General features: G+C 44.1%; 1 protein-coding gene across 1 annotated transcript; it reads right to left on the bottom strand.

The window, feature by feature from the left end:
- Window positions 1-11,652: 11,652 nt before the first annotated feature.
- LOC132819510 (insulinoma-associated protein 1a-like) lies at window positions 11,653-13,565 on the bottom strand. The gene has a single exon (XM_060831066.1). It carries the CDS (start codon window positions 13,344-13,346, stop codon window positions 12,045-12,047), a length of 1,302 nt encoding a protein of 433 aa, XP_060687049.1. The 5' UTR covers window positions 13,347-13,565; the 3' UTR covers window positions 11,653-12,044.
- Between the last annotated feature and the right edge of the window lie 1,410 nt (window positions 13,566-14,975).

Here is a 14,975-nt window from a genome sequence, read left to right as displayed (position 1 = left end):
TTTTAAGAAATTCCTTTTGAATTGCAATCCATGGAGAATATTAAAGTATGTATTAGTCTCTTAATACTCAAAATCTCAATTGTAAATGTAAAAGATGGTCTAGAAAATATTAGTTTAGAATCCAGCTATTTAAGTCTGAAGATGCCTGCTGTGGGAAATTTTCTCAATGTATTTCCTGCTGCCTCGATAGAAGTATTGGAAAGTGAGAATCGCAGTTGAGCCAAGCGTTACAATTTGTGTTGTGTACAGTGGTAGCATCTCTTGTCTTGCTCTGTCTCACTAAATCAGCACAAAGTGAATGAAGAAAAAAAACATCAAATAACTGGAAGGAGAAATTATCTGGAGACTCGCACACAAAACACTTAGATGTTTGTTTGAAACGTTTACAAAGATTTAATCATTCAAGTCTTTGCCATCAAATATGAATAAAATTAGCCAGTCTTAGTCTTTGATATCACATGAATAAGTTATTTTAGAAGCTGTGTTTTTGTTGCGCATTCTGTAAAATATGGTTTATGAAAGGAGAAAGCTTGAGGATGCTTATCTGTATTAATATTATCAAAAATACTTTAAGATGAAAGTTCAGGATGCCTTTGTGAATTGTTATGAAGAGAGACATCATTAAAAATTGAGTTTAAACCAATTGCTGTTTTCTTTGAATGCTTATTTTATTATTGCTAATGCAATTACGTTAAAGTTCCACTGTATTTACAGAAGGGAAATGCAAAGTGAATTCCAAAATATTGAATTAGTTACTAATTTTTGTGATTTTTTTTGTGTTTATTAAATGTGTTGATCTGCTGCAAGCAAATTTTAGTGTTGCTTTTCATTACTTGATGTCAGTTTTCAAGATAATATTGCATAACATGACTGATTTTAAACAGTGGCGATCTCATGAAATTTAAACAGGTTCTTTGTATTATGCTGCATATTTTAAAGCAGGATGATGTTTTATTAAAAATATATAATAGAATATAAGCAAGGTCAAAGGAAAGAAAAGGTTCATTTGTATCCTGCAGTGCTATTTGTTTTATTTTAAATTGCATTCTGAGCTTTTTTTCAATGTTACTTAATATTTTATGTACCGAGATGAGGTTACCCTACTTCCTGATTGCAGCTATCTCCTTTCAACATCATGCTGCAAAAATAAATTCTGTCTTTTTGCAGGAAGCATGCTTATATCATCTATTATAGTTTACTTCCCCAAGTCCAAAAAGTGCAAACTTGAACTGATACGTTGGACAAATGCTTTGGTCATTCACTGCACCATGTAAAATATCATTGGGTTCTGCTTGCATTTGTTCACAATTTCAGTGGCATCATGGAATGTCATCTCTTCTCTACTGAAAACATCTTAAAACTTTTCACTCCTGGCTCCTCCACCCTCACCTGCACAAGTGCAAGGAGCTCATGGACAACTTTGTAGCCAAGACTGAGACCATCTGATCAACTGCCTCTGCAACATCCCTCCTTTCTCCTTGTCACTGACAAAAGTTTATCTCAAGTTGATTGATTTGTTGTCACATGTACTGAAGTGAAAATCTTTGTTTATGGGGTTTAGGGTGTAGGTTTGCTCGCTGAGCTGTAGGTTTGATATCCAGACGTTTCATTACCTGGCTAGGTAACATCATCAGTGGCGACCTCCAAGTGAGGTGAAGCTGTTGTCTCCTGCTTTCTATTTATATCTTTCTCTGGATGGGGTTCCTGGGGTTTGTGGTGATGTCATTTCCTGTTCATTTTCTGAGGGGTTGATAGATGACATCTAGATCTGTGTGTTTGTTTATGGCATTGTGGTTGGTGTGCCAGGCCTCTAGGAATTCTCTGGCATGTCTTTGCTTAGCCTGTCCCAGCATAGATGTGTTGTCCCAGTCGAAATGGTGTTTTTTTTTCATCCGTGTGTAGGGCTACGAGGGAGTCGTGTCTTTTTGTGGCTAGCTGGTGTTCGTGAATCCTGGTGGCTAACTTTCTTCCTGTTTGTCCTACATAGAGTTTGTGGCAGTCCTTGCATGGAACTTTGTAGATGGCGTTGGTTTTGTCCATGGGTTGTACTGGGTCTTTTAGGTTTGTTAGTTTTTGTTTGAGTGTTGGCTGGTAGCACACAAACCCACCAAACCCATCCTTCCTGTAGTGAAGTAACCAGAACTGCACACAGTACTCCCACTGTGGCCTACCAATGCTCTGTACACCTCCAACATGACCTCCTTGCTATTAGATTCAATGCCCAGACTAACGAAAGCAAGTGTCACATATTCCTTCTTACTTATCCTATTCACTTGGTCTGCCGATTACCCCAAGATCCTTCAGTTCCTCTAAACTACCCAGTGTCCTACCATTCATTAAATGCTGTCTTGTTGTTTCTTCCAAAGTGTATCACCTCACACTTGTTAGAGGTAAGTATCATCTGCCACTGCTCTGCACATCTGACCAACCCATCTATATCTTCCTGTAATGTACAACCATCATCTTCACTATGAACCACCTACCAATCTTGGTGTAATCTTCAAACATGTCCCCCACATTTTCATCTATATCATTTATGTATATAACAAACAATTAAGTCACAGTACTGATCTTGTACACTGCTAGACTTCACTTTTTACACTGCTAGAACAGCCTTCTATAACGACCCTTCGTGTACTATTACTAAGCCAGTTTCTGATCCATCTTTCCATGTTTCCCTGAATTCCAGAACCATTAATTTTCTCATTCAGAATTTTCTCCCATAGTTTCCCTACCACTGACATGAGACTCACCCGTCTGTAATTTCCTGATTTATCTCTATCACCTTGTTTGAAAAGTGGAACCACATTCGCTGTCCTCCAGTCCTCTGGTATTTCCCCAGGGACTAGAGAGGAGTGATTTGTCAGTTCAGTGGACAATAAATAATAATTTGTTTTAGGAATATTATGGAAAGAAATATTCATATTCTGAGCTGCATTTTTTAGAAAATCTTTATTTTCACTAAAGCAGTGTAAGTATGAACTATGTATTTGTTCACGGGAGGTAGCTGTCGCTCACGCAATATTTCTTGCCTATCCCTAAATGCTCAGTGAAGGTGATGTACAGTCCATTTGTTACACTGTGCCATGGAGGCATTTTATAGAAATTGCTTGTGTATGGGGCCTGATGATCCCAAGTGGAGGGTAGTTCCTGATTGTTCCATGTCTGCTCAGCAAAGAGAGATACATTGGTGGTGAGCTCCTTCCTGAACCACTGATAGCCCGTGTGATCTAAATACACCTCCAGTGTTGTAAGTTAGGACCCTCTGAGATTTCAAGCCAGCAACAATGAGGGAGCATTGGCTAAATGAAGATGGTGTGAGACTTGGAATTGTGCAAAGTGCAACCTGAAGAAATCTACATTTACCTTTTAGTCAGGGAAGAGGTTCACTTGAAATGCGTTGGTAAATGAAAAGGTACATCAATTATTTTAAAAGGATGAAACTTCTGATGTAAGCCACGCCGCCTCCCCCGTCGCAATTTGTGGGTGTTATTGAAATATAGCCAGGAAATTACTGACTTTATCAATTCTGAGAGAAGTTATCAGTTTAATGAAATGAGCGATGGTCAGCTTGCAAAAAGATACATACATAATGTTTTCCATTAAATGTAGTGCAACACTAAAAATGTATTTAATTTTATACTTAATTTAAAATGTAATCAAAGCTACCGTGCCTGCTATCATTTCAATTAATGGTGTGGCTAATTTGCGAGACTCGTTGTAAGAGAAACTCTTAAGTGCCAAGCCATTCTGTCGGTCTTCAATGTGGAGCATTCGGCGCAGGCTTGTATTGTTGTAAATAACGGCGCTGAGCATCTGAAAGCAAGTCAAAATCTGCCGTGTATCCATGGCTTAAAAAAAAATACACTCAATATACAGTGCCATTTAGTTTAATGCTGCGGCAATTGGGCGGTAACACAAAAATTAGGAAGTATTCACAGTCCCTCCTGTGGGCTGGTCACCTGCAACTTCCCAGTGTGCATCCTGACTAGGTCCTGGACCAGGTTGGTACTAACGAGATGAGAAGCTCATGTAGACACAAGGACGGCACAACTCCTTTTCAGGCCAGTGCTGCCGAGAGAGTGCCGAGCTGTGACTGAGCCCATTAGGCACTGATCAGTCCCAGGCTATTGGACAGGAAGAATTCTGCCAACCGTTTTCGGGTCCCAATCATTCCTTTCACATGAACATCACATTTACCCCTGATTTGTTATTAATGTTGTAGTTTACTGATGCGGTTTCCTTAGAAACTGCAAAAGAAGAACTTTACCAGGAAAAATATATTAAGTTTAAATTCCAGACATCTTTTATATATTCAAAAACCGCAAGAGTAAGTTATAAATAATAGCTTTCTAATTTTTATCGCATCTTGCTGTCTCTTGGCTCTTCTATTTTATGGCAATAATGTTATTTCCGATAAATATTTAACTTCTCTTTGTTAAGCTGCCCCGGCACCGACGTCCTCATTTTTCCGAAGTTAGAAATGGGACTGATGGAAATTGCAAAACGAATTAGGAAGCGCAGTTACTGCGTTTAAAAACCATTAAAAACAGCCCCGTCTGCGGTTTGCGATTCAACATTACCCTGAGCGAGTGGCTTTTACTTAAAAACAAAACCCTCAAACGGTTAAAAGGCAGAATGGTAACACACAGCACAACCCATTGGTTAACGGAAATTGATAGAAAGTGAACGGAAACTTATTAAAACTGAAAGAATATTGTCCGGGGTCAAGCTGCAGCCCCCATCGCTCTCCACAGCCCTCCGTGAGTCCGGCAGATGCTCCTTCTCCCTGGATACCCGAGTGTTAACACAGCAACTGAAGGGGAGAGCTGGCAGGATCTCTGACCAACCCCCTCCTCCCCTAGCCTTCGCCCAGCTCTGAGTCTGTAACTTTAATGAGCACAGAAATACCTGTTGCAGTGAGAATATTGTAAATTCACGAACCCGCTTCTGGAAACGTTAAGATAACAAAGTACAGAAAAGTGGGCGCTTCAGCAGATCTATTCCATCCCTCGCTGGGTCTTAAACCAATCCACTTGATGCTGCAGCTGGCTCCTTTCCCGAGGGCCTGTCTGCTATTTTTTTTAAACCATACACTTGCTCCCGATATTTTTTTTAAAAACTTGCGTTTGTTCCTTGTGTCCATTCACTGGAAGGCAAGCGGGATTCACAGTGTTCCCAGAAGGCGTCCAACTCCTAGCGTGTTACACAGCCTTATTGGCGACACTTTTGGATTTGCTGCTGTCAAACTGAGTGAGAGCATCGTGGCCGGGGATTCTCATTCCCCTTCATTACAGGGTCACTTTGAGCACAGACCTACACTAACCTGAAAGCCGTTTGTACTAATTCTAAACTTGGCTTCCAGGTGTCCATTGCTCTAATGCACCCGGAAACTGTTCCAATGGCCGCTCCGTGAAACAAAGAAATTCTGGGTGTTTGTTTTGTAAATGTATTGGTTTAACGTGTACCCTGTGTTATGCTGCCCGGAGAAAGGCGCTCTGGTTCCCTTTACTGTCTGTGTTAATGGCTTATTTATCACTATCCCAGTAGCCTCGTTTCTAATTCCTTCAATGCACCCTGAACCACAAGGCAGTTTCTATTTTTAAAAAAAGACTTCCCAAAAAGAGGGTAACAATCTAAGACCAGGTAAATAAGTGAGAAATGTAGTTTAAAATAAAACCCGAAAGAACAGTTGCTGCCGTAAATTAGAAACAGAAACGTTTCTGAAAAAGTCCAGCCGAAGTTTTGAGTTCTGAGGAAAGGATCACTCAACCAGAAACGTTAACTCTGCTTTCTCTCCCCAGACCTGCTGAGTTTTTCCAGCAATTTCTGTTTTCCAGCATTTCTTTGGGGTTTTTTTCTGTAGTGATTTGGTTTGTTCTGTCACGAATTTGGTGGTTTTGCTCCTAAATCTGTTGATTCCCAAGGATCAGCCTTGTATCTGTACCTGATTTTTCCCCAGGACTTGGGTCTATTAATATATAGTTAGAGCTGAGGACGGTAAAACTTTCCTGGTAAATGTCGAATAAAAGCGAAATACTGGGGATGCTGGAAATCTGAAATAAAACCCAGACAAGCTGAGCAGGTCTAGCAGTATCTATGGAGAGAGAAAGAGAATTAACCTTTCGAGTCTGAGATGACTTCTTCAGAACTGAAAGGTGTTGCTAATTATATATAAATATATATGACAGAAACAGAAAAGGGCAATGCAGAAAAACAAGGGGATTGTTAATGACGGTGAGAGGGTTAAAGAGTAAAATAGATGCAAACTGAAGCGTGAAAGTGTTCTCCCTACCGAGGGCGAAGTCAACAAAACTCGAAACATTAACTCTACTTTCTGCAAGGAGGCTGCCAGACCTGCTGAGTTTCTTCAGCAAGCTCTGTGCTAGTGTAAACAAGGCACCACATGCAGCTGTTTATAACGTACAATCGAGATAATGCAGCAAGCTGCTCAAACATTCCAACCTGGGACACTCTGCCAGAGTCATTCCCCGAGAAGTGACCTTTGTTTGGTAAAACACTTCCCCACACCCCCCCCCCCCCCCCCGAGGTGTTTAAAGCCCCCAAACTAACCGCCCTGGCTCTCCAACCTGCTGTTTCCACCCACAGTTCAAAAATGAACAGGTTAGCAGAATTGGCCATGTTAAATTGCCCGTAGTGTGAGGTGAAGGGGTAAATGTAGGGGAATGGGTCTGGGTGGGTTGCGCTTCGGTGGGTCGGTGCGGACTTGTTGGGCCGAAGGGCCTGTTTCCACACTGTAAATAATCTAATCGAACTGGGAGAATAGTTGACTCCAAAAGACGCAGAATCTTTGGGAATGAGGACCAGATTGTTAAAAGTTGTCCAACACGCGGTCCATTGGGAATACACTTGGGAATATCGGGAATTACCTCACCTTTTCTGTTTTAAAGTGTATTCCCAGCGGACCGCGTGTCGGACAATTTTTAACAAGCTGATCAGGACATGACACTGCGATCTCATGGGGCGGGGGAGAACCGCGGAGCAACTCCCGTGACTCTGCGCCGGAACCAGGGTGAAACACCAGCCCACCGCCACCCCCCCCCCCCCTCTCCCCCGCCCCCCCCCCCCCCCATACTTGATGGAAAGAGAGAGGCAGTATATTATCAACTAGAAAATAATTATCAATGAAATAGAATGGGAATTACAGACTCTATGAATTGTATAATTCTCATTCTATTTCACGGAGAATTACTTTGCAAATCGAATGGGAACTGGAATGAAATTTGGGGAATCAGGTTGAAGTGCAGTCACTTTGACCCGTGAATTGAATATCGCGTTCAAAAATAATGACAATAAAATGTACGAAGGACGTGGTTAAATGGGTGACTGAAAGAATACCGAACGCAACAGGCGTGATGTAATTAAATATGATCACCGCTCCCAAATGTCCCAATCGCTGGTCATCTTTAAAGGTAATCGTTAAAGACAAATGGGACTTTGATTTATTTGACTGACATCGAGAAAGAGACACCATATCCCACGAGCTAAACTTCCATGCCAGCAGTGATCGATTTAAAAATGAATAGCTCTTTGGTGATTTCAATCTTGTGTTTGAAAATGAGTTCTAACTTGATTTCTGCTCATAAAAGTCAAGTAAAAGGGATTGCCTGTGTTTCGCTATATACTGGACAGCGCTACGGTGATTATGTTAAAATCGTTCTTTTTGTTGCAAAATAAACTCAAAATGATGGGATTATTAAATCAAATCGGGGAAACTAATAACCAACCAACTCAATTAGCCCCATAAGCAATGAAACATGGTCGAACGGGGAGAGACGCTGTGTGTGTGAATGATCAGCTTCCATTTGACTTTCACCTTGAGTCAATATTTTGATAGTCCTATACATTACTGCAACTATCTCCTTCCCGCTCCTGTTTCATGTGACACTGAAAGATGCTCACGTCTTTATACTACTTTGATTCTGCATTAGAGTGGTGCTGGAAAAGCACAGCAGTTCAGGCAGCATCCCAGGAAATCGACGTCGAGTTCCCTGCACCTCAGATGCTGCCTGAACTCCTGTGCTTTTCTAGTACCACTCTAATCCAGAATCTGGTTTCCAGAATCGGCAGTTATTGTTTTTACCTTTATACTACTTTGACCCGAAGCTGTGCAGGACACTCACATTGTCCCTGAACTGATGCCTGTTCTGCCCAGCGTCATTTCTCATCTGTTTTGTGAAATCTTAAATGCAGCGAGTGTGCTAAATGATTGAAATCTGTCTTTTACTGCGCCCGAGGAAATGTCCACCTGTTGAATGATAATGCATATTTGCAGCAGGATCTGCAGATTAGGATTTTGCTCGGTTCATAAATTGTTTTCAGTTAAAATGCAGTTTATTGTCGACATTAGGAGCCAGGATGCAAATCAAAGAGAAATGACTCGAGTGGTCATTTTGCAAATTACTCGCATTGATCTTCCTGGCAATTATGGACAAGATGGGGGTGGGCGGACATTAACATTTTTAAAAACCATTTTCTTTAGACTGCCATTTACATGTATTGAAAATTAAGGGTAACTTCTGTGTGTATGTGTGTGTGTAAAAATTCATCATTTCTTGGTCTGTATCCCCAGTGAAGGGGAATGAGAATTTTTCCCACATGGAAAACTGCAACAGCGCAGTGATAGACTCCCTTTCCCATTGGGAAGATGTTCTATCATCATTAAAGGCATGAACACGATGGGGTTGTGGGGAGGAAGGGGAGGGGGGGTGGGATGTCGTTGCAAACCTATGGGGAAAATCCGCTTTCTTTCTAGCGTCACCATTTAACTCGAAACAATAAACTTCACCCATGGATTTTCCTTGTGATGCCACTGGCCTGAAAGGAATCCTTCTTTAATATTCCTCATTCTTACCATATTTTTAAAAATCCATTGACCTTCAGCCTTTGTTTTCGCAAATCTTCCAAACGGCAGCAAGTTTAAGGTCTGCAATTGTTAAATTGTCATTCAGGAAACTAACTGTATCACCGCAGGTGACCGTGTGTCACAGCCAGGTTAGTAAACCTAAAGTCAAAACTAACAGTTTGACTCAAATTGTTTTTTAAGCAAGTTACTGATACTACTTTCCGAGCGACTATTATTTAATCCAAACACCCTTTGCAAAGTAACTTGAGACCTGTGGGTTCATTTCCAAAAGAAAATCAAATTAGATTTGTCTTGTAACAGTTGTATTCCTATGCGCTAAATTCTATGTACATGGCCTCCGGCCATTTAACCGTCAATAGATGTACCAAAATAAGTTCACGGCGTCTTCAGAATATTCCAGAATCCCCGGGTCACTAAAATCCTTTGGAAGGATCATCAAAACAGTTTAGAAGCCAGCGTCAGAAATGCAAGATGTTCATCGTCCTCCCTGACCAACCACCCTGTGCCCATCAGTCATCCGTGAAAATGCGCTGCTAAGCAGCCAAGGGGACATCCCCGACCCAGTTAATTCGCTCAGTGGCAAAACCAAAGCAATTGGGTTAGGAATCCTACAAGGCAGGCACAAAGCGTCACAAGCAAACCCAAGATGCCAAAGGTGCTATATTTGCGTAGCTTTTATTGTAAATATTTTTTGGGCGCTGACGATTTTGTTATGGGATGTTAGTTCAAAGGAATTATTTGGTCTCACAGAACTTTACAGTCAACTGATCCGTGCAGCGGCTCCATGTACCTTCAATAATGGTCACAGCGTTGAACAAAGGCCGGATGATGTTCACGTACTCAATCACCTCTCTCTGCAGATGAACTCAGCATTTCTGAAGAAGGGTCATTGGGGTCGATATGTTAATTCTGTTTTCTCTCTCCACAGATGCTGCAAGACCTGCTGGGTTTGTCCAGCACTTCCCTTTTTTTTGTTTCAGTATTTAAAATCTTTTTCTTTAAAATAAATTTTGACATAATGTTTAAGAACTTGCAGATTTCATACTTTTTGTTTTAGGAAGATCATTCATTTTACAATATCTTCTTCCGGGGTTGCTTCTCTAATCCTATTATTTCCTGGTCCCAGTGAGAAAACGCTTTCAGGCGTCGACGTTTATCTTCCCCGGAGATGCTCTGGACGCGGCCTACATGCTCCACATTGTAAACAAGCCACTGCAATCAGAAAGCGGTTGAAATTGGGACGGCGCGGTCGCATGAATAAATCATCAATAAATCAATGACGTGTTTAGGGACTGTTTAAACAATTGTCAGCGACATTAAACTACTTTTTTTTGTTGAACTTTACGAATAAAGATCGTAAATGACACTTTAGTGTGAGCCCAGCTGTATCCGAAACTGAATCAGTCAAGGTGAGGACACATTTATACCGGATTTGTACCAACTCTTGCTAAGAAACGTAATTTTCCCGTTTCTAAATGTGCGTCCTTAAACCACCACATCAATGTTCCTCACAAGGGCATCAACTCACTCCCCCTCGATTCTGATCATTTTAAAAATGTCCTCAGTCTGTTTTACTGATTTACTCATTCTAAAAACCTTACCCTCAAATGTTTAATTGTATTTGTAAACGGAATTAATCTGGTGAAGAAAAATTCTTCAGAATACTGGTGAACCTGACAAGGGGAAGATGTCAAGCGATTTTCATGCCGGCAAGAGCGTTTCAAGAATTATCGCACACTCAGTAGGGTCTGACAGCATCTGTGGAGACAGAATCGGAGTTTAAGTTTCGAACCCAACCTGTCTCTTTCGTTTCTGGAGAGGAACAGCTTCTGTTTCCTCTCGCCGCCAGTTCTGCCAGACCATTTTGAAAGTAAAGCCGATGATGCTCCTTGGGTAAGTCCGTGACTTCAGGAGATGAAAGTATTTCTGCAGAGAGTCGGTTCACTTTAACCTGTTCTGCCGGAGTCAGAATGATGCTGTTAAACCTTAACTCTCTCTGTGTTGCTAACACTATAGTTGTCTCTCAGACCGGATTCCAGACCCCGTGTGGGGCAGGTTACTACGATAAATATTTAACATTCACATTTTACATTGTAAACTGTTTTACAACTTTTTATTTACAGAAAGTGGTAGTATTACACACCAAGAGGAGTCTATATATCTCTCTCAAAATAATACGTACTTCTGTGGAAATAAATGGAATGGCGCCATATAATCAGAGGTAGGAACCAAATATATTCCGGGAAAGGAATGCGCAGATATCCAGTAGTTAGAGAACACCTGTATCCCCCCCCAGTATAACTGAACCTGTTTGTAACCGGGAATAAACGATGAACACGAAGGACACAGATAATTTAGACGTATTTTAATATATGTAAATATCCAGTAACAAACACAGTCGGGAACATACATTCGGAACCACGATATAAAAGCTAACAGTTAAGAAAATAAGTTGTGTAGAAAAAGGGATTGCATTTAATTTAAGAGCAGTCGACAGCTTCACACGAGTGGGTGATGGGAGGGGAGCAGAAACGATGGTGTTTAAAGTCATCCAAAAAAAAATTTCATGTGTGTTTACAAAATCAAGATCGGTTTGAAATATGGGAAAAATGGAACGTCATAAGCTACTGAAACCAAACAGACACAACATCAAAATAGATAACGAAATAATGCAATATTATCACAATAACTTCTTTTAATAAATAAATAAAACGAATAAATTATAAAAATGTATTCATTTAGCAATCAATACATATATCCAGACAGTAAAATTATATGCAACAAACCCATTGAAGGTAAAACGTGGAAAGCTTCGAAAAATTAAGGCATTTACATCATTGTTGTGAAACATTCGGATCAGTAATCCAAGGCATTTGTGGCTAATCTAAAGGAATGTTCTAATTACTGCTTTGTTCAAGACAACTGAAAATCTCCAAGTGTCCAGTGTATCACAAAGCTACATTAAAGCTGTTATTGTTTTGAGTGAAAGGTGCAGTTTGTGAGATGAAGGTACAGTACACGGAAAGGCGTTAGCGTTTAAAAAAACAACAGCGAAGTTGATTTGATTTTTATTCTCTCTCTCTCTCTCGGGATGTGGCTAAGTAGCAACTAGGAAAGGCACGGTTTGTCACCCCCCGTCTCTCTCTCTCTTCCTTTTCTAACAGGCAGGGCGCACTGGCATTTGGAGAAGGATAACTTGCCTGTTTTCTGATGGGTGGCATTTATTGATGTGTCTGGTGAGTCCAGGGGAGCTGTAGAAAGTGGCCGGGCAGTACTTGCAAGGGAACACTTCGGAGGTGTGCAGGCGGAGGTGGCGTTCCTGGCTCGCCTTGCTGGGGAAGGTCTCGCCGCACAGTTGGCAGGGATGGTACTCGGAGCCCGCCTTGGGGAGCTGGCCGGGCGCCGGGAGCTTCTTGTCGGCCGCTTCGCCCGCCCCCCCGCCGGGGAACGGGGGGTAGGGGTCCCCGGGGTGGGAGAGCAGGTGCTTCCGCAGGTAAGCCTGCCGCCGGAACCGCTTGCTGCACCGGTGGCACTCGTAGAGACCGTCCTCGGAACCGGACTCGGAGGGAGCGGAGCCGGGGCTCGGGGTGTCCCGGTCACCGGGCTCCTTGGCGGCTGCGTCCCCGGGGCTGGCTTTGCCGGGTTCCCCCTTGGGGCTGGAGGTGGCGGGGGTCTGGGCCCGGGGCTTATGCCAGCGGCGGTGCGATGCCAGGTTGGCCGGGCAGCTGAAGACCTTGTCGCACTCCGGGCAGCGGTACTCCACCCGCACGATGCGGGAGCACTTGTGTTGCGCCAGGGAGAAGGGGTCCATGTATTCCTCCTTGCAGAGCTGGCAGATAAACTCCCCGAGGGGTTTCCCTCCTCCTCCTCCTGCTGCTGCTGCACCCCCTCCTCCTCCTCCTGCACCCGACCTCGGCTTCACCTCTACCGGTCCCTCCTTAATCTTCAAGCCCAGAACCGGGGAGGTGGTCACTTCATCCTCAAAGGTGAGTTTCCTGATGGCTTTGGCTTTCTTGGGGGCGGCGGCTTTGACGCTCTGCCTGTGCTGCGGGGCGGCGCTACTCCCCCCACTGCAGTTGTTGTTGTGGTGGTGGTGGTGGTGGGGAAGGCGCTGAGCCGCCCCGCCGTCCGCCGGCGCCAGCAGCAGCAGCGCCCGGTCCAGGGCGCCGGCGAACGGCGGGGCGGCCGGGAAAGACTCGGCTGCCGCCGGCGACCCCAGGCTCAAGAAGCGGGGTCCGTGCTCCCGGCTCACCGGCGGCTGCGGGAGGGGCGGCGGCGGCGGCGGCTGCTCCAGCTCCCGCTCCCGGGGCACGGCCGGGAGCCCGCTCGGCAAACCCCGGGGGCAACCGGAGACCGGGGCCGGGAAGGTCTCCAGCCTCGGGGCTGCATCTTCGGAGCGGATCCGGTAAGAGACCGGGGTCGATTTCCTGCTTCTCTTCACCAGGAATCCTCTGGGCATCTTTGGGAGGGTGTGGGTGGGTGGACCCAGGAATAAGAAAAATAATAAATACAATCGAAGGCACTTGTTTTCCTTAAAAAATAAATTAATTAATAAATAAACGAAGCGGGTGAGTGCCAGGGTCGGGTATAAACAGCCTCTCCTGGTGTCTATCTGGAGGCTGAGTGAGTGAATGGCATCTCGCCAGCCTCCTGCCCCCACCGCCGCCGCCTCTCCCTCTCCCTCTCTCTCTCTGTCTCCCCCTGCCCCTCGCTCCCCCGCTCTCTTTAAGGGCCGCTCCCAGTCTCCTCACCCCCACCCCCCCTCCTTCCACCACCGCTGGCCGAGTGGCCTCCCTCGGCCAATCACAAGCGCGGAAAGCTGGAGCCCAGCCAATGGAAAGCCTGGTCTGTCTGTCTCTCCCCCTCTCCCTCCCCCTTGGCCCTTCCCCATACCCAGTTTTTCCACTATCAGTAAGCAGATTTGATGTGCAGGGACGGAGGTGTGCTGTGTTGTGTTGGGAGGGAGAGAGAGATGCAGAGAGGAGATGTAGACACAGATTCAGACAGAGAGAGAGAGACACACACACACACAGACTCAATCAGAGAGAGAGACACACACAGACTCAGAGAGAGAGACACACATAGACTCAATCAGACAGAGAGAGACAGAGACTCAAATAGAGACACACAGACTCAGACAGAGAGAGACACAGACTCAATCACAGAGAGAGAGACACACAGACTCAGACAGAGAGGGACACACACAGAGAGACTCAAATAGAGAGAGACACACAGACTCAGACACAGAGAGAGAGAGAGACACATACACACAGACGCAAACAGGGAGAGAGACACAGAGAGCCACATTGACTGAGAGAGATGCACAGACTCAAAGACACAGGTTCAGAGACACAGACTCAGATTCAAACACACACAGCCTCAGAGAGATACAAAGACTCAAAAAGTCTCAGACACACACACACACACACGTAGACAGACTGAGAGAGACGCAAGACACAGATTGAGTGACACAAAGACTCAGACTGACATAGACTCGCAAAGAGACTGGGCACACAGACTCAGAGACACAACAGACGGAAACGTGACTCACGGACGGCGAAACATACAGACATCAATCCACACAGACATACAGTCACAGGGCCCAAAGACACACAAGATGAGTGGAAATTATTCTCTCCAAGCCCAACGCATCAAATTCGAAGGGCCGAAGGCGGCCGATGTGAATCCGGAACCCTTCATGATGCAGTCGACCCAACGTATTTGCTCCTCAAACAAATCATTGAACAAGGCCAGTGTTCCACTCTGAAACATTTCTCCAGTCCCCGTTTAAAGGGTAATTTTATTTTTGCATAGATCCACTCTAGATGTGTCTTTTATTTAGGAACGATGATTCCCAATATCTGATTCCGCACACGCGGTTCCATTCTAAAGAGACTTTTCTGTACCTCTCGCTTGTCAATAGATTTGGAGTTGAGGCAAAGGGGCAGGGAAAGGACATCCGAAAACTCGCAGGTTAAAGGGGAACCTGTGTTTGTGGGGGTGGGGGAGGAGAAGATAAAGCGGAGATTTCTGAGTCTTCAGGAAAGTGGCAATTGAAGAGTTTGCATCGTCCTTATGCCTGCTTTTA

The sequence above is a fragment of the Hemiscyllium ocellatum genome, chromosome 10, assembly GCF_020745735.1.
Source record: "Hemiscyllium ocellatum isolate sHemOce1 chromosome 10, sHemOce1.pat.X.cur, whole genome shotgun sequence".
Lineage (NCBI taxonomy): Eukaryota > Metazoa > Chordata > Chondrichthyes > Orectolobiformes > Hemiscylliidae > Hemiscyllium > Hemiscyllium ocellatum.
Note: the sequence above shows the minus strand (reverse complement) of the source record. Positions and strands in the feature narration are given on the sequence as shown.

What these genes read in the sequence shown, in the direction of transcription:
- LOC132819510 (XM_060831066.1), bottom strand. Translation starts at nt 13,346, where the DNA reads ATGCCCAGAGGATTCCTGGTGAAGAGAAGCAGGAAATCGACCCCGGTC.